Raw genomic sequence first — 20,665 nt, 5'->3', positions numbered from 1 at the left:
TCTGCACCTAATTAATATTCATGTGTTTCACCACTTCATGGTGTCCTCCTAAGCCAGCAATGGAGGGGTCTCATCCATAGCAAGCCAAGCAGCTGCAGCTGCCATTACACCCGGCGCTCGCTGAAAATGACGCAATGGCAGGGTTTTCCTCAGCTTGAAACTCTTCAAGTGTAGGATAATGGACTGAATGCATATGAGCTGACATGTCTACCAAGTCGAGTTTTAATCCTAGGAAGGAAAATTTTAGTCTGAGCACCAACACACTCTTTTACGGTTGAGAGATAGCCGTTAAAGTATGGCAGCATTTTTTTTAACCAAAGCACATATTCAGTCTGGACAGTGCTCAGTACCCAGCTGAAAATTGACAGAAGACTCCACCATGCATACAGATATTGAGTCAGAGGATTCAGAGATTGGTCTGTGACCAGTGGGATCTGACACCACCTGCCAGCTGGGCGTCCTTTCGAGCTGGAGCAGACTGGTCTGTGTGCGAACGAATCCGCTTCCGAACCATCAGGAACGCCTCAAGGATCCTATCCCTATGATGAAGTCCAAGAACCAATACTTTTCGCTTATGTGCAGGCCACTGGGGTTGTTAGCATGCCATTCTACAGGACGGAAATGGTTAGAGATGGTAACGCTGTGTTTGGCTGGACACTGTCCTGAAGTAGAGTGTTATCAAGCCATCTGTGTTATTGAATCACACCACCTTGGCAGGATATGTCTAAAAGCCAGTGATTGCTTCATGACCGATCAAAATCTCTCAGTGAAAGCATCAATAATGTCACCAAAGAGGCCCTGTTGATCAAGCAGGATTACTTTTTTCCTATCACTTAGATCTGACAAATTTAGCCAGATGTGGCGTTCAGCAAACACCAGGCTACCCATAGATCTGCCAAGAGCCAGAGCAGTGTCTTGGTAGCCCGGAGTGCCAAATCTGATGGGGCGGTCCTCTAAACTTGCCACGGTCCTAGGATGTGAAGGCTGCTGCACCTGAGAACTCATGACAGTCAAGAAGCACAACTAGAAGACAGATTTCTGTCTGGTGGCCAAAAAAATAAAAAATAAAAAGGGGAAGGGAACACTATATCAGTCCATTCCTTTCTTTGATGACCTCCATGACGAGCTCTCTCATTCACGGAGGAAACCTTATACTTCCCGTGTCTTCGTGCCTTCGATGTTGACATATTCGACTATCGTGGGTGCCGAGGCACGGGGGTATTCAGTGATGCCGCCGGTATAAGAGACACTTGGGGGTTATGTCTCGCCTGGCTCGGCATCATCACTAAAGAGACCCACTCTCCCCACAAAGCCGTGCAGGACCACCTCCACGCTTATGGGGAAGGCTTATCTGACCTGCACACTATGGCAGTGTTACAGGCGTACCAGGCTGATCTGTTGAAGGACCTGAGTGCGGGCACCACGGTCGACGAAGAGGCTTTCTCTGAGGGTCGTCGAGCCACGGATCTGTCTCTCTGCGTGACCAAACAGATGGCGCCATTGGCCGGTCTATGTCTGCTTTAGTCAGCACGGTGAGACACTTATGGCTCAACCCGTCGGGCATCAGAGATAAGGAAAATGAAGGAAATTCCTTCTCGATGCCCCAGTTTTGCTTTCTGGCTTATTTGGTGATGCTATGAATGTAGTTATCACCAGGTTCCAGGTTCCAGGTGGCAAAAAGCCACGATGAAGCCTTCGGGCAATTCCTTCCTCGCTGCACTCAGGGGGAGGGGCCACCAGCCACCCATCCCCGCCCGGTCCTTTTAGACGGGAGGCTCAAAAACAAAGCGTGGTGAATCGTGCTCCCCCTTGTAAAGACTGGGGGCCGGTTCATTGCCCTCAGCAGGCAACTGCGTCCTCTGGCCTTTTTGCACATGAGACTGTTTCAGTTGTGGCTCAAAGCCAGGGGATTTCAACCAAGGGCTAATCCCCTAGGCTGATAAGGGTTACCTGCCACGTGCTATGTACCCTTTCTATGTGGTTCAGACCCCGGTTCCTCAATTTTGGTCCCACTCTAGGTGCGTCTTGCCATCGCAGGTTGCTAATGACAGACGCCTCCCTGATGGGCTGGGTAGTGGTCTTAAGTTGTCGTCCAGCTCAAGGGGAATGGGAGGGTCATCAGCTCGATTGTCACATTAACTGTCTCGAGTTGATGGCTGTATTTCTGGCCCTGAAATACTTCCTCCAGAGGCTGCAATGTGTTGGTGCGGGTGTAAAACACAGCGGTAGTCTCTTACATAAACCATCAAGAGGTCTATGTTCACGCCAGCTGAACAGACTGGCATGGCAGATTCTTCTTTGGGCCCAGGGCAAGCTACTGTTAATCGGAGCAGCTTATATCCCTGGATGCCTGAATGGGAGCAGATTTACTGTCCAGACAGAAAATACAGACGGGGGAGTGGAAACTCCACCCTGAGGTAGTGGAACAAATCTGGTTGAGATTTTACAGAGCAGAAGTGGACCTCTTTACCTCCAAATAGACAGCGTAATGTCCCCTCTGAGTCACCCAGCCCCCCTGGGTCTGGAAGCGATGGCACATTCATGGCCCAGAATGCGCCTGTATGTGTTTCCTCTGGTTTCTCTGCTCCCTGGAGTCCTGGCCAGAGTTCGCCAGCAAGGGTCCTGCCTCTTACTTATAGCGGCGTGTTGGCCGAACAGGGTATGGTTCTCGGAGATAATGTCTCTCCTTGACGGCTCGCCTCAGGCGATTACGGACAGGAGGAACCTTCTGTCTCAGGTGCAGGGGACGATACCTCATCACCGGGCCGAACTGTGGAATCTTCATGTTTGGCCCCTGAAGGATACCAGCTTAGGGACACTGGGCTTTCATCTGGAGTCATTGAGACCATTCTGAGTGCTAAGGCTCCCTCTAATAGAAGTTATGCCATTAAATGGGGTGTCTTTGAAGGATGGTGCAGTGCACATAATGCAGATCCAGTTAACTGCCAGATTGCTTCAGTTCTGCAGGAAAATTATCAGCAGGCACATGCCCCGCCACTCTCAGGGTTTACGTGGCCGCTCTATCGGCTTGCCATGCCTTGACTGACGGGATGCCATTGGGGAGACATCCTCTGCTCGCTCGCTTCGGCCGTGGAGCCATGCGATTGAGACCTCCTGCTAGGACCAGGATCCCTTCATGGGACTTAGCAATAGTCCTTGAGGGTCTGGTTGAGACCCCCTTTGAACCTCTAGTGTCAGCGTCTGAGAACCTACTTACTCTCAAGATGTTTTTTCTTATGGCAATTACTTCTCTAAAAAGATTTGGGGATCTGCAGGCTCTGTCTGTCTTGCCAGCCTGCTTAGATTTTGCCAAATGGCTAAAATAAATATTGCACCCTCATCCTGACTACCTGCCTAAGGTTCCTTCTCGACCGTACATCCGGTCACTCTCGAAGCCTTTTGCTCTCCGCCGTCTACAATGCCGGTTCAGGTAAGACTTCACGGACTGAAGTCTGGTGGAGCGGCCGCATACGCCCCTTGTTATGACCAAATAACGCCATCTTTGTTCCATCAGTCCACAGCACCTTCTTCCAAAATGAAGCTGACTTGTCCAAATGTGCGTTTGCATACCTCAAGCGACTCGGTTTGTGGCGTGTGTGCAGAAAAGGCTTCTTCCGCATCACTCTCCCGTACAGCTTCTCCTTGTGCAAAGTGCGCTGAATTGTTGAACGATGCACAGTGACACCATCTGCAGCAAGATGATGTTGTAGGTCTTTGAAGGTGGTCTGTGGGCTGTTTTTGACCATTCTCACCATCCTTTGCCTTTGCTTCTCCGATATTTTACTTGGCCTGCCACTTCTGGCCTTAACAAGAACTGTGCCTGTGGCCTTCCATTTCCTCACTATGTTCCTCACAGTGGACACTGACAGCTTAAATCTCTGTGATAGCTTTTTGTAGCCTTCCCCTAAACCATAATGTTGAACTATCTTTGTTTTCAGGTCATTTGAGAGTTGTTTTGAGGCCCCCATGTTGCCACTCTTTAGAGGAGAGTGAAAGAGAACAACAACTTGCAATTGGCCACCTTAAATACCTTTTCTCATGTTTGGATGCACCTGTCTATGAAGTTCAAGGCTTAATGAGCTCACCAAACCAATTGTGTTTTCCAATTAATCAGTGCTAGGTAGTTACAGGTATTCAAATCAACAAAATGACAAGGGTGCCAAAATGTATGCACCTGTCTAATTGCGTTTTGATGCATATTGCACATTTTCTGTTAATCCAATTAACCTCATTTCACTACCGAAATATTACTGTGTCCTTCAGTTATTTGATAGATCAAAATGAAATTGCTGATCCAAACACACAATTATTTATAAATGAAAATCATGGAAATTGTCAGGGGTGCCTAAACTTTGCATACACCTGTATAATACTATTCTGTTACGGAAGGTGGAGTTTTGGCTATTCAGGGCAAGACGGTCATATTTATATATATCGGGGAACAAAGCAGGGAGGCTTTTGGCTAGATATAGTGTATAGCAGAGGGGGTTTTTTTCTACCATTCCCTCAATGATCATTCCCAGGTATAACAGCGATGTGTCTCACCTGCACACTTGTGATCGGATCACCCCAAAATGTATCTTTATACAAGGCGAACTCAGGGCCTCAGTCGGGGACGAATGGTTGGGAGGTAATGCACCCAGTCTGCAATCAGTCCTGTAGTGTGCACACCAGAAACTGAAAACAAGACTGTGAGTTGCAGGGCACGCCAAATGCTGTTAACACAACAAATATGTGAATGGAAGGTGTAGTTCATGAAACATTGACTGTAACAATGCATTGTAAAATGCCATTCACTGTAAGTGTTATATTGACTAACCACACATCCAGACATCGCTTTCATATTTATTGTCATAAATTATGTGCAAAGTAACTGAAAGAGAGATATCTGTCCGATCTTATGTGCTGGCGGCTAAGTTACTTTTATAGTGTCTTTCTGCTCTGTCGATCCAAACATGTTGGAACAGGTATTACTCCATATGTGGGACAGGGCAAAACTGAACTCATTATCAGCTGCAATATAGATGTGGGTATGCATTTGTATTCATACGTATGTAAATGTGTTTGTGTGTGTTCTTAGGGTGGAGAGCACTGTTACTACAATGGCCAGATCAGAGGAATGGAGAACTCTCATGTGACTCTGTCCACCTGTAACGGTTTACAGTGAGTACTGAACCAATTCCTTTGAGTGGACTCTTCCTATTTTATCTATTTACTGGATTACACTGTGGGGAGAATTACCTGTAACGATTTACAGTGAGTACTGAACCAGTTCCTTTGAGTGGATTGTGGGGAGAATTCACTAATAATGAATTGGGCACGCTGATAGCGTTGTTTATTTGCACACACTGACTGTGTTGTTTATGCACCAGATTCACTAAGAAAAGACTGACAACATAATAAATAATGAAGGTGCTGTGTGATTTCAGTGGATTTAATGGTTATGTCTGATTGAATTTGCCCGTTTAATCTTTTCTCTTGTCACTTGTGTTTTCATTATTTATTTATTTTTTAATTTGTAAATTGCATAGTATAAACATGTCAGCTTCTTTTACATAATGTAATGTTTGTTTCCACTTTATTCTTGTATATAGTGGCATGTTCGATGATGGAGTCCATATTTATACAATTGAGCCTCTTAAACAGACTCACTCTATGGTAAGTCTTATTTTTTAACTCTAAATTTATACATACTTTAAAGGGGCCATATCATGAGGAATCAAATTTTCCTTGGTCTTTTTTTTTAGTTGGAAGAATTCATGGTATTATATAAACATACTGCAACGTTCAGAACATAAAACTTCCTGTCCAGTGAAAAAAAGACTATTTATTAAAACTAAGCTGCAAAAACGGCTCATTCTGTAATTCTGCAATTTTCATAGTCCAGACAGTTGAATCATGGATTCACTAGTCACGGTGAGGTAATAAATATGAAGTAGAATACATACCATTAGATCCCTATCAAAAAGCTACACTTTGATGCTGCACTGATTTAGCGCTTTGTGAACGTCTTTAGGAGTGACCAGCTGTGAATATGTGTGCAATTGACAAAATTGACAAAATGTATAGCCTCCGCCGGTGAAATCATCAGGATGCACCGGTAAAGGGGCTCTAAATAGATGCGCTACAGGTGCATCATCAGATCTTTTGTCTTCATATCATTCTGTGTGTGTTGTTCTTCTTGACTCTCAGAACTTTCTACTTTCCTCTGTTAGGAGTTAGAATTGTTTGGCAGAGTGCAGAAACCTTTCTCTTTCTCTTTTCTTTAAAAAAAAAGAAGAAAAACAATGACTGATAAACAAAACCAGTTTTGTTTTGTGTGTTTGGGGGAAGAGCATGCTGCTCTTGCATTGGGGCGGGGCGGGTGCGAGCATTGTGATCTGTTCTCAGTCAAAATGCTTTGGACTCCTCTTGCTTGCTTCCGAGAGGCAGCACCCACACTTCCATCGTGGGGCTCTCGTATGGATCTGGCTGAGGAGCGAGAGATGGGTCCGTCCCTATTGCTTGCTCTCTCCCCAGATCCAGCTGGTCCTTCATGTGATCCTGAAGTGCGCTCCGGCACCTCTTTGGTTCATGAACCTTATACTTCCCGTGTCTTCGTGCACTCGACATCGACATATTCGACTATCGTGGGTGCTGAGGCACGGGGGTATTCAGTGATGCCACCGGTAGAAGAGACACTTGCGGGTTATCTCTCGCCTGGCTCGGCATCGTCACTCAAAAGACCCACTCTCCCCACAAAGCCGTGCAGGACCACCTCTATGCTTGTGGGGAAGGCTTATCAGGCAGCAGGTCAGGCTGGAGCTGCCCTGCAGACAATGGCAGTTTTACAGGTGTACCAGGCTGATCTGCTGAAGGACCTGATTGCGGGCAAGAGAGTTGACAAGGAGGCTTTCTCAGAGCTTCATCGATCCACAGATCTGTCTCTCCACACGACCAAGCAGACGGCTAGCTCCATTGGCCGGTCTATGTCTGCCTTGGTCGGCACTGAGAGACACTTATGGCTCAACCTGTCGGGCATCAGAAATAAGAACCTCTCCATTCCCGCCGCCTCTGGTGTTTCGGGAGTTAGAGATTTCCAGCAAAACGTTGGGTGTTCCGTTGCTTCCTGCCTCCGCCGGAATACTTGACATCCCCTCTACAGGAAGTGTCAAAGTTGATTCCCATCTCAGAGAACCTGGCAGTGTGGAAGCTACTGCCAAGTGTTTCTATGTGGGTTCTAAGACCAGTAGAAAATGGCTACAGAATTAAATTTGGTCGCCATCCTCCACTACCGTGAAACAGGAACTAGCATGTCTACTGTGGAAAGACATGCAAAATCTCTTGGTCAAAGGTGCCATAGAACATGTTCCCCTTCCAGAGAAAGAGTCAGGTTACTACAGCAGAGAGTTCCTGGTTCCCAAGAAGGGTGGGAGCATCCGATTTTAGACCTTCGAGGCTTGAATCACTCAGTCAGGGCGTTCAAGTTCCAGATCCTAACTGTCAAGACGGTCGTGTCTCAAATCCAACATCACCATTGGTTGGTCACGATCGATCTCATGGACGCATATTTTCATATAGAAATTCTGCCACAACACAGGAAGTTCCTGAGGTTCACTTTCGGGGGCGAAGCTTTCCAATATCGTGTTCTTCCATTCAGCCTAGCCCTTTCACCCTGCACATTCACGAAGTGCATGGATGCAGCACTGGCTCCTTTGCGACTCTGGGGCATTCGCATTCTGAATTATATAGATGACTAACAGATACTAGCACATTCAAAAGATCTGGCTTTTCAGCACAGGAATATCATCTTAGCTTATCTGGTTTCTCTGGGTCTGAGACTCAACGTCAAAAAGAGCGTTCTGTCTCCTACTCAGGAAATTACCTATCTGGGGGTTGTATGGAATTCGATCATGATGCGGACACAATTGTCTTCCGCTCGAATTGTGGCCATTCAGATCACCCTGAGCAAAGTCAGGCTAGGTCAAGGTTGCACTGTTCGTCAGTATCAACGAATATTAGGTCTCATGGCATCTGTGTCCTCGGTGATCCCTTTGGGCCTTCTGCACATGAGACCGTTTCTGTTTTGGCTCAAAGCAAGGGGATTTCATCCAAGGGCCAGTCCCCTAAGGCAGATAAGGGTTATTCGCTGCACGCTTCAGACCCCTGTTCCTCACTTGGGTCCCACTCTAGGTGTGTCTTGCCATTGCAAGTTGCTAACAACAGACACCTCCCTGATGGGCTGGGGTGCAGTCTTAAGTGGTCGTCCAGCTCAAGAAAGAATGGGAGGGTCATCAGCTCGATTGGCACATCAACTGCCTCGAGTTGATGGCGGTATTTCTGGCTCTGAAATACTTCCTCCAGTATTTGAGAGGCTGCCATGTCCTGGTGCGGGTGGACAACACAGCATTAGTCTCTTACATAAATCATCAAGGAGGTCTACGTTCACGCAAGCTCAACAGACTGGCACGTCAGATTCTCCTTTGGGCCTCCTGTCAATCAGAGCAGTTTATATCCCTGGATGCCTGAATGTGGGAGCAGATTTACTGTCCAGACAGAAAATACAGATGGGGGAGTGGAAACTCCACCCCGAGGTAGTGGAACAAATCTGGTTGAGATTTTACAGAGTGGAAGTGGACCTCTTCGCCTCCCAACAGACAGCGCAATGTCCCCTCTACTTCTCTCTGAGTCACCCAGCCCCCCTGGGTCTGGAAGCGATGGCACATACATGGCCCAGAATGCGCCTGTATGTATTTCCTCCGGTTTCTCTGCTCCCAAGAGTCTTGGCCAGAGTTTGCTAGCAAGGGTCTTACCTCTTACTGATAGTGCCATGTTGGCCGAACAGGGTATGGTTCTCAGAGATAAGTCTCTCCTTGACGGCTCACCATGGGCAATTCCGGACAGGAGGGACCATCTGTCCCAGGCACAGGGGACAATAATTCATCCCTGGCCCGAGCTGTGGAACCTTCATGTTTGGCTCCTGAAGGGTACCAACTGAGGGACCCTGGGCTTTCACCTGAAGTTATCGAGACCATTCTAAGTGCTAGGGCTCCCTCTACTAGAAGTTATGCCAATAAATGGGGTGTCTTTGAAAGATTGTGCAGTGCACATAATGCCGATCCAGTTAACTGCCAGATTGCTTCAGTTCTGGATTATCTGCAGGAAACATTATCAGCAGGCACATGCCCCGCCACTCTCAGGGTTTATATGGCCACTCTATCGGCTTGCCACGCCTTGATTGACAGGATGCCTTTGGGGAGACATCCCCTGCTCCGTTCGTGGAGCCATGCGTTTGAAATCTCCTGCTAGGACCAGGATACCTTCATGGAACTTAGCAATAGTCCTTGAGGGTCTGGTTCAGACCCCCTTTGAACCTCTAGTGTCAGCGTGTGATAAACTTCTGACTCTCAAGATGGTTTTTCTTATGGCAATTACTTCTCTAAAAAGAATTGGGGATCTGCAGGCACTGTCCATTTTGCCATCCTGCTTAGATTTTGCCCCAGGAATGGCTAAAGCAATATTGCACCCTCACCCTGACTACCTGGCTAAGATTCCTTTCTCGACCATACATCCGGTCACTCTCAAAGCCTTCTGCTCCCTGCTGTTAATAACGCCAGAGAGGAAAGACTTCACGGACTGTGTCCAGTCCGCGCCCTTCAGACTTATGTCCACCGCACTAGCCAATGGCTTAAGTCAGGGCAACTATTTGTTTGTCATGGGGGTCATAACAAAGAGTGGTTGCCACCAAGCAAACCATGTCACATTGGGTGAGGGATGCTATTGCCCTGGCCTACGAGGTGTGCAGTCAAGCTTCGCCAGTAGGTATCAGGGCTCACTCTTCCAGAGGGGTCGCCTCCTCTAAAGCTTTGGCCAGAGGTGTCCCTCTGCAACATGTTTGTAATGCGACGGGATGGTCTTCTCCACATACATTCATAAGATTCTATAGTTTGGATGTTCATGCTACTCCGGGCTCTTATGTCCTTGAGACCTCTCACGCTCTTGTGAGCACATCTACACAACTGTAAGGGGTCCGGACATCCACGTGGGTATTCTCATTCCCAAAGTGCTAAATCAGCGCAGCATAAAAGTGTAGCTTTTTGATAGGGAACATCTTGGGTTATTTAACTGTAACCCCTGTTCCCTGATAAAAGCGGAACGAGATGCTGTGCTTCATTGCCGCACTGAAGATGCCGCAGGACTGCTCTTCAGACAAAATACCTGACGATGCACCTGCGGCGCATCTATTTATAGCCCCTTTACTGGCGCATTCTGATGATGTCACCGGCGGAAGCTATACATTTTGTAAATTTCATTGACGTGTTTCACACATATTCACAGCTGGTTACTCCTAAAGACGTTCCCAAAGCGCTAAATCAGTGCAGCATCTTGTTCCGCTTTTATCAGGGAACAGGGGTTAGGTAACCCAAGACGTTCTATGCAGCAGGAGAACTAATGATAAAAATAAAAATCGACCAACCCTTGTGCTGTTCCTGTCTATGTGTAGCAACTGCAGCTCCACAGATTCTTCTGAAGAATCCCAACGTTAGCCATGAGTGTCTGAAGTTTTTTTTAACCATGTTGCTGATCATTTCAGTCTGATCATAACAGTTTGTGCAGTACATTTGAGCATGGATTGTCACAATGTAATGCTGGATTTGCAAAGAGATTGTTTTTGAAGGATGGGGCAGATAATAGCTATATTGTCTCTCTGTGGGTCAGATATAAATGCTGTAGTTCTCTTACGAGAGGTTCTCTCGTATCGCGTAAGCTAGCTTACGCTACGGGAAAGATTCATCTTTTCTGAGATATTGAAGCCAAAAAATTATCCTTAATTTTTGTATCCATTGTCAACGCAGTGCGGCAGCTGCAGACCTTGAGCGGGCTAGCTAGCGAGCTCATTGGTTGCTCTGCGGCAACTGCTGCAGCCTATAGACGAGCTTGGGCGAACTCGCATCCAATGAGAGGCGTCCGCGCGCTCACTGCATCAAAGCCCGCCAATAAGGGCATGACTAGAGTGCATATAAGCGTAGTTCGTAGGCTGGAACCCTGATTTTCATCTCTTCAGCGAAGCTCTTCGCATCTCTGACCTGGAAGACGCGTCGCCGTTCGAGGGGCATCTAGCAAGCGTGGACAGCGTTCGAAGAAGCCGGCCGTCTTCGCCACCTTCAGCCATCCTGCGAGCTACGCCATCCGGTGACGTATCCTTTTTTAGAGCAAGCTAAGTTCCTCAGCGAACTTCACAAGAGTATCGAGCGTCTTTTAAAGATGCCTCGCGACTTCCTGCGGCTCATGCCGCGCTCCTCTCAGCGCCGGAGACCGACACATCATCTGCGCTCTCTGCCTGGGACTGGGGCATGCAGAGCTCGCCCTCGCTGACGGCGGATGCGACCTCTGCGAGGAGCTTCGATGTCGACCCTGCGGGCTCAACTCGAGTATGCAAAACCGAGCTGCCGTGCCGCCTTCTGTTTCGCCGCGCCGAAGAAGCGCCGCTCCCAAAGGCTGCCGGAACCGGTTTTAGAAGCGACTGTCTCGCCAGAGCCCCTCCCTCGAAGCATCGTGTTCACCCTCCCCGCCCCCAGGACACGCAGTTGCCGCCGAGCGGTCGCGACTGCTGCCACCTCGAGAGCGAGGAGGAGGACAAAGGCTGCTGTTCCATCATGGCTTCGACAGCGAGGAGTGGTCACAAGCCTCCTCAACGGCCCAGGAATCCAGCAGGACCCGCCCGAGTCGAAGGGGAACTGATACGCCTCCTCACACAGGCTGTAGACCGCCTCAGGCTCGAGTGGTCACTGCCCCTGAGCAGGCTCCCAACAGACTCGACGGCTGTTTTCTTCAAAGCCGTCACCAGCGGCGCCAGCGGCTCCCTTCCTGCCGGAACTCCACGCCGAGCTCTCTAAATCGTGGAACGCGCCTCTCGGCCAGGACTCGATCCCACGCCTCCACCGCCTCGCTTCAGTGGACGGCGCCGCCGAGAAGGGCTACTCTTCCATCCCCCCGGTCGAGGATTCGGTAGCAGCACACCTTTGCCCGCCCTCCGCGAGATGGCGGTCTAAACCAGTGCTCCCGTCTAAGGCCTGCAGAACTACATCCGCCTGTGTTGGCCGCGCCTATTCCACCGCCGGCCAAGCCGCATCTGCTCTGCATTCCATGGCCGTCTTGCAGATCCTCCAAGCGGACCTTCTTCAGGAGTGGGATGAGAGAGTCAGGCACCCAGAGGCTGTTACAGATCTAAGGAGCACGACAGACCTCGCCCTTTGCGCCACCAAAACTGCAGCCAAAGCTATAGGGAAGTGTATGGCCTCGCTGACTGTAACCGAGAGACACCTGTGGCTAACGCTAGCCGACATGGGAGAAACTGAGCGCTCCACGTTCCTCAACGCGCCGCTCTCTCCGTCCGGTCTCTTCGGTTCCGCGGTAAGTGGCATTGTTGACCGTTTTTCGGAAGTCCAGAAAGCCACCCAAGCCATGAATCTCTTCCTGCCTCGCCACGCTAGCTCTTCTGCAGGCCGCCCACGTAACCAGCCTCCTGCACGAGCATCTTCACAGCGCCCAGCTCAACAAAGCCAGACTTCCCAGCGCCGACAGGGCGGCCGCCCCAGATCGTGCTCAGACAGCCGCCGTAGACCACCGCCCCCCCGCGGGCCTCGGCCTAAGATTGCGCTGAAACCTGAACAACCAAAGTCCTCCTAGCTTTGTTGAACAAACGACGGCTCAGTCCCGCCACGGCCGGACCACCGTCAAAGCTTCGCCCCTGTCAGTCCCCTTCTCTCAGGCTACTGCAGTGGTGAATTTAGCAGCCAACAAGCCGGTGACACTGCCCGCTTGCTCTGCACTCAAACGCCGCTTTCACGGCGACCCAAATAAATCTTGTAAAGAGCAAACATGTCTTATGTGTAGAAAAAGTGCCCACAACCCTGTGTTCGCCCCTACACACAAGCATAACACATCCCGTGCTCCCTATCAGAGCACGCTCTCATAAAGTGGTTACTGAACCGCTCGAAGCGCCAGAGTCAATGAAGGCGCCACAAATGCGTCGTGCGCCCATTCTCTGGCCGCTCTGTCACACGACCAGCCCTATGTGTAGAAAACGTGCCCACAATCCAGTGTTCACTTCTGCACACAAGCACTGCATGTCTCGTGTCCCCACCAGAGCACGCTCACATAAAGCGGTTACTGAACCGCTCGAAGCGCTAGAGTCAATAAATGCGCTCATCGAATACGCGTGCGCCCATTCTCTGCCCGCTCTGTTACACGGCCAGCAAACATTCCTCTGTGTGTAAGTCCCGTGCCCATGATTATGCTTACGCATCACGTAACAGATGTGACTCTTTCCCCATTCATTCCAATCGGAAGTCACTCACAAAACAGCCTGTTCATGCTGTCTGCGAGCAATCATGCATAAACACACTAAACGCGCCACACATTTTGTTCAGCTCTGTGTGCGGCAATCAGAGCGAATTGGCCATTCACCCTCTAGCGCTACGCTTCAAAGCGTGGGAAGCTATTCCAGGGATATCCAAGTGGGTGTTAAGCACAATACAACAGGGCTATTTGCTACAGTTCGATCGCCGCCCTCCTCGCTTCAGAGCTGCTCGAAACCACTATGAACACAGAAGCAGCGTGCATGCTTCGTTCAGAAATAGCAAGCCTTCTGTGCAAAAGGGCCATAGAGAAAGTGCCACCCTCTCTGAGCTGAAGTCGGGCTTTACAGCCGTTATTTTCTTGTTCCCAAGAAAGACGGCGGTCACAGACCCATATTAGATCTCAGGGTTTTGAACAAGGTGCTTGCAAAAAGACCATTCAAAATGCTTACAATCAGGAAACTCCTCGCGCATGTGCGCCAGGGGGACTGGTTTATTTCTCTCGATCTGAAAGATGCATACTTTCAGATTCGGATAAATCCCCGTCACAGGCCATTCTCGAGATTCGCCTTCAACGGCCAGGTTTATCAATACACCGTCCTTCCGTTCGGCCTGTCCTTAGCACCCCGTACTTTCACGAAGTGCATGGATGCGGCGCTCGCACCCCTGTGGAGTCAGGGTTTGTGAATTCTGAACTATTTGTACGACTGGCTGATTATGGCACAGTCACATATGGAGCTTCTGTCTCACAGAGCAGTTCTCCTCAGCCATCTGAACAGTTTGGGTCTTGCAGTCAATTGGACCAAGAGCTCACTACAGCCCAGTCAGACAATTTCCTTCCTTGGGATAGAACTAGACTCCGTGGCAATGACGGCTCGCTTATCTACACAGCTGCGCCGTGTTCAGCGACTAGCCGCATCTTTTCAGATGAACAGCCTCACGCCTCTGAAGAAATTCCAGAGAGTGCTAGGTTACATGGCCTCAGCCGCAGCAGTACTTCAGCTGGGTTTACTGCACATCGCTCGCTTCAGCATTGGCTAAGCACCCGCGTCTCGCCGGGCTTGGGCCACAGGCCGCCAGCCCATCAAGGTGACTCAGACCTGTATTTCAGCTCTGCAGCCTTGGACAGTGGCCGAGTGGTATCAGCGAGGAGTGACAATGGGAGCTGTATCTCGCCGAAAAGTCATCTCGACAGACGCGTCCAACACGGGTTGGGGCGCGGTCTCGCGAGGGCTCTCCGGTTTTCGGCCTATGGTCAGTTCAGGAAAAGCTCCTTCACATAAATTGTCTGGAAATGATAGCGGTCGAGTACGCACTCGTGCGCTTTCTCCCGGTCATTCAGGGTCACCACGTCCTGGTCCGTTCGAACAACAGATCTGTGGTATCCTACCTAAACCGTCAGGGCGGTGTCAGATCCAGGAACCTTTTCCATCTGACGGAACGCATACTGAGTTGGTCCCAGTGCCACCTGCGCTCGCTGAGGGCGATGCACGTGCCAGGCCACCTGAACGACGGCCCGGACAGACTGTCCAGAGACAATATTCCCCCAGGGGAATGGTCCCTGCACGCTCAGACAGTCCAGACGTTATGGCATCTATTCGGCAGAGCAGAGATAGACCTCTTTGCGTCAGAAGAGAACTCTCACTGCCCGATATTTTTCTCGAAAAGCGAGGATGCGCTGGCCCAGGACTGGCCCAGGCGCCCGCTTTACGCCTTCCCCCGCCTCGCTATTGCCACAGGTAATGCAGAGGATCAGGGAAACGCGTCACTCGGTGCTCCTCATAGCCCCGCGTTGGGAGAATCAGACATGGTTCCCGGAGCTTACGCAGCTGTCACTGACAGCGCCGTGGCCCATCCCAGTGAGAGCAGATCTCCTCTCTCAAGCTCGCGGCACAATCTGGCATCCCCACCCAGAGCGCTGGGCGCTGCATGCGTGGGTGATCAACGACCACCCGTTGCTCTGCCAGAAGGAGTAATAAATACCATTATACACGCTAGAGCCCCTTCCACAAGAAGACTCTATGCGTCAAAATGGTCTGTGTTCTCAAAATGGTGCACCGACAGTGACCTGGACCCTCGGACATGTGGGGTGTCGTCGCTGCTCGTATTTCTACAAGAGCTGCTGGATAAGGGCAGATCCCCATCCACGCTCAAAGTGTATGTGGCAGCCGTTGCGGCGTTCGCTGAACCCCTGCACGGCCAGTCATGGGGAAAAACGAGCTGTTCAGAAGGATGAACCCCCCGCGCCCCCCATCGGTTCCTATCTGGGATCTTTCTATAGTTCTCGAAACTATGAAAGCCCCCCCTTTCGAACCACTTCAATCCGTGGATTTGAAATACCTTTCACTCAAAACCGTTTTTCTGACTGCCCTGTCATCAGTCAAACGTATGGGAGACCTTCACGCGCTGTCTGTCAGCGCTGTGTGTCTTGAGTTTGGACCAAGTGACTCCAAGGTCATTTTAAAACCTAGACACGGCTATGTTCCCAAGGTGATCGGTACTCCTTTCAGAGCACAGGTCATTTCCCTATCGGCGCTACCAGCATCCGATAGTGAACGCGACGCCAATCTCCTTTGCCCAGTCAGAGCACTGAGATTGTATACTGCGCGCTCGCCGCTTTCAGACTCTCTGAGCAGCTTTTGCTTCGTTCGAGGGCGCACCAAAGGTCTCGCCGCCGAAACAGACACTATCTAGATGGATAGTGGACGCTATTGCTGCTGCATACGCGTCAAAAGACCTGCCATGCCCGTTGGGCATTAGGGCTCACTCCACTAGAGGCATGGCATCCTCGTGGGCATGGTCCAGCGGGATTCCCATTCACGACATATGTGTGGCAGCGGGATGGACTTCCCTCCACATTTGTCAGATTTTACAATATGGAAGTGCCCGCTCTGCAGGCAAAACTACTAGCGGTTTAATACGCTACAGCTCCCCTGGTGAGCTGCACTGATGGGACACATTCCACACAGACCGGCACCGCCGCTCTGTCGCTCCCTTCCCACTATGTGCTTATATATTACACAAACACTGACCCGCATTCTTGCCGGCCAAATCTTATTTCCCCACTCATAAGGGCTCCCCGGGTTCCCCTTAATTCCCTGGGGCTCATACAGTGGATGCTTGGCAGCACGGCGTTGACAATGGGTTCCCGTGAGCGTAAGCCAGCTTACGCAATACTGAGAGAACCTCTCGTAAGAGAACGTATCGGTTACCTAACGTAACCTCGGTTCTCTCTAGATGAGGGAACGAGTATTGCGTAGCCGGCCGTGCTCGCGCCACGCGGCGACTTTTCGCTTCAGTCAATGAAAACCAGGGTTCCAGCCTACGAACTACGCTTATATGCACTCTAGTCACGCCCTTTTTGGCGGGCTTTGATGCAGTGAGTGCGCGGACGCCTCTCATTGGATGCGAGTTCGCCCAAGCTCGTCTATAGGCTGCAGAAGTTGCCGCAGAGCAACCAATGAGCTCGCTAGCTAGCCCGCTCAAGGTCTGCAGCTGCCGCACTGCGTTGACAATGGATACAAAAATTAAGGATAATTTTTTGGCTTCAATATCTCAGAAAAGATGAATCTTTCCCGTAGCGTAAGCTAGCTTACGCAATACTCGTTCCCTCATCTAGAGAGAACCGAGGTTACGTTAGGTAACCGATACGTTATATTTTACACATTTTCACTATGAACACTGTTTATATGAATAGTCATTAAAAATTATAAACATTATTTTAAATTATTGATAGCTGTACTGGCTGTAATTCATCTATCTTTGTGTGATTTGAACAGATATAAACATGTGTACACTTCAGTAATTATAAAAGTTTAATTTAATTCTGTTCTGTTCACTGCTGTCTGTAAAAACAAGTAGAAGTATTGTGAAAATGTATCTTCAGCTTTGCTCTTGCCCTAAACTCTATGCTCTCACTTCATCTGCATTTAAATTAAAACTATAAACACATTGAAATACTCCATATTATCCATACACACACTAACTGTGCATGCCCAATACTCATTTCGAACATACACTGTAAACACATACATTATCTTCCAAACTGAAACCCTATCAAAGTTCAAATAGACCTTTTTCCACATTTCCAGAGAACATTTCTAAAGCTTTGAAAATATTATATTTGCTGAGCCAATTTCTCAAACAGCAAAAGAATAAAACACTATTACGTTTCCACGACTTTCCACAAGAGAAAACAAACAAACACAAACCTCATTACAGCTGTGTTTAGTTTTTAATTAATTGGCTAGTTGCATATGACTGCCATTTTTTAATTCTGGTTTAGCGAATGCAGTCATAGCCACTGCCGGTTTCGCCAGGCACCAGTACAGAGACCTCTGAAAATGGCATTATTTATGAGGTGTTTACAGAAAAGGGATTTAAAATGTATTCTAGCATTGCAACAAAGACACATGAGGCCTATCTCATAAACAATGTTTATATAAGGCTGTTGTCAGCCACATCCACACCTTACACTCTGTAAAGGTTTGGATAAGCACACTTGAAACAGTGGTGAACCCCTTCTGCACACAGTCTTCACCTTGCACACCCTGAGTGGGGCGTCCCCACACACATACATGAAACATTCAGGAACAGCTCTCAATGCAGGACATTACAACCCAGTCAAATGCATAACACATTACATTATTCTTAACAGTTAGAACATAACAGTAAGCAACATTTTAACACATTAAATTATATATGCAGCAGTTACATCGATGACTATCAAGTTAAGACAAATGATAACCATAGAAATAAAAATCAAAAAGTTTGTGTGAAAATTAATAAATACTAAGCTTGGATATAGATTCAGTAAGATATACAATTTTAAGTTGGACATGCAACTGAAGGGTAAATAATGTAAGATTATGCTCTGCTGTACAACAACTAAAGTTGCATTCCCTGTCTGTCGCTCACTTCGCCGTTGTGTTGAAGAAGCGACACTAGGGGTCTCTTTTGCATCTCTGATCTATGAGAAAAGGCCAATGAGAATTTGGAAGACAGAATTTGCATGTCCCGTCCCCGGACATACAGGTATAAAGGGAGGGAAATTCGTCTGTTTCATTCAGAAATTTTCTTTGGAGCCAGCTGGTTGTGTATGCAGCAAGCTGCGAGTCACACACTCTTCCTCCCATCTCTGAGTGTGATTGCTGTTGGATCTATGTGCATTCTCCCTTCTCTGCAAGGCAGTGCAGTTTTGCCCCTGGGCACTTCGACAGCGCAGTAAAATATAGTTCTCTAAAATAATTATTTTCTCTAAAAGAGCAATATACACAGCTGGCGTTGAACGTCCTTTTCAGGACGCATCTTTATAAAGATGCCCTTACGCCCCTGTGTAGTTCCTGGATGCAGGAGAGTGCTCTCTGCTCTTGACGGGCACATGTGCTGTCTCGTGTGTCTGGGCAGCGATCACACCGAAGCAGCATTTGTGGATGGCTCATGTTCTCACTGCGAGAACACGTCCATGGCAACATTGCAGTCGCGGCTTTCCTTCCTCAGAAGGAACGTCACTCCAGCCGCCCCCCGTGCCGCTCCTTCTTCCCACAGGATTGAGAACGACTGATGGAGGAGATTTGGGGATGGCAGCGGGCTCGGTTTCGACGGGTACGTCCCCGCGAGTCCACGACTGTTGTCCCCTGGCCGGCGTGTTCTGACAAGTCTGGAGGATGCCTCCGTGGGACCTCCGCCTCAGTCACTAACCCGCCCCCGCCGGGTGTGCGGAGCAAGGTAAGTGCTTCGAGTCTTCTCTCAGGTTTTTGGCTCGCGACGCTGCATTACCTACTCTGCCCCACTGCGAAGACCCACCGGGTACGTAAAAATAATTGCCCCTTAGTGCCCCTAGCACAGAGCTTGGACGCGTGGCTACTCGCTTCCCAATCCATCACGCTGGCTGGCCAGGACCATTCGACTCGGTTATGCAATTCCTTCGGGGGCGTCCACTTTACAGCAGTACACGGTAAAGATGCAACATCCCTGATTGTGGAAATCACGACCCTCTTACTCAAAAACGTGATAGAGCCTGTCCCTCCAACCAAGATGAAGAAGGGTTTCTACAGCCCTTACTAAAAGGCAGTGGCTTACGACCGATCTTGGACTTGCGAGTTTTCAACCGGGCTTTGCACAAACTCCCATTCAAAATGCTCACGCAAAGACACATTCTAACTTACGTCCGGCATCTAGATTGGTTCGGTAGACCTGAAGCACGCGTACTTCCACGTATCAATATTGCCTCGACATCGACCCTTTCTACAGTTCGCGTACAACGGCCAGGCGTATCAGTACAAGGTCCTCCCCTTCGGCATGTCTCTGTCCCCTCGCGTCTTCACAAAGGCTGCAGAGGCAGCCCTTGCCCCACTTCGGGAAGTAGGCGTCCGCATTCTCAACTACTTGGACGACTGGCTCATTCTGGCCTACTCCCGAGAGTTACTATGCGCCCACAGGGACCAGGTGCTCAGGCACCTCAGCCATTTAGGGCTTCAGGTCAACTGTGAAAAGAGCAAGCTCACCCTGGTTCAGAGCATCTCTTTTCTCGGCATGGAGTTAGACTCAGTCTCAATGTTAGCGTGCCTCACCAACGAGCATGCACAGTCAGTGCTGAAATGCCTCAATGTGTTCAGGCCTGGCACGGCGGTCCCCTTAAAACATTTCCAGAGGCTCCTGGGGCATATGGCGTCCTCCGCGGCGGTCGCACCACTGGGGTTGATACATATGAGACCGCTTCAGCACTGGCTCCAGACTCGTGTCCCAAGATGAGCATTGCGCCGCGGCACGCACCGTGTGTTCATCACCCCTGCCTGCCACCAAACTTTCAAATCCTGGACAGACCTCTGCTTTCTACGGACAGGAGTCCCCTTGAAGCAGGTGTTGTTGGCTGTACATTTTGCCCTGCGGAGGTTTCTCCCACTAATTCAGGGCAAACATGCCTTGATCCGATCAGACAGCACCACCACGGTAGCGTACATAAATCACCAAGGCAGCATACACTGCTGTTACATGTCACAACTCACCCGTCGTCTCCTCTTTAGGAGCCAGCAGCAACTCAAGTCGCTGCGTGCCACTCACATCCTGGGCAACCTCAACGTAGTAGCGGAAGCGACAATGCTTGCCCAGTGGAGAGTGGAGGCTTCACCCCCAGTCAGCCCAGCTGATTTGGGAATGGTTCGGCAAGGTCCAGGTAGACCTGTTTGCCTACCGAGAGACCTCCCACTGCCTGCTCTGGTACGCCTGAACAGAGGCTCCCCTCGGGGCAGACGCATTGGCACACAGCTGGCCCATGGTGTTGCGCAAGTATGAATTTCCCCCAGTGAGCCCCAGGTGTTGTGCAA

At 49.5% G+C, this 20,665-nt stretch overlaps 1 protein-coding gene across 1 annotated transcript in view; it reads left to right on the top strand.

Moving 5' to 3' along the window:
- Positions 1 to 20,665, top strand: part of LOC127654899 (disintegrin and metalloproteinase domain-containing protein 23) — a 109,722-nt gene that overhangs the window by 23,271 nt on the left and 65,786 nt on the right. The window contains exons 5-6 of the mRNA XM_052142446.1: positions 5,081 to 5,163; positions 5,595 to 5,658. Of these exons, the coding sequence (XP_051998406.1) occupies positions 5,081 to 5,163; positions 5,595 to 5,658 (147 nt within the window). The remainder of the gene's footprint in view (positions 1 to 5,080; positions 5,164 to 5,594; positions 5,659 to 20,665) is intronic.

Source organism: Xyrauchen texanus, chromosome 14 (assembly GCF_025860055.1).
Source record: "Xyrauchen texanus isolate HMW12.3.18 chromosome 14, RBS_HiC_50CHRs, whole genome shotgun sequence".
In the NCBI taxonomy this organism is placed as follows: Eukaryota; Metazoa; Chordata; class Actinopteri; order Cypriniformes; family Catostomidae; genus Xyrauchen; species Xyrauchen texanus.
The sequence above is the reverse complement of the archived record's forward strand: the minus strand, read 5'-3'. Positions and strand labels throughout refer to the sequence as shown.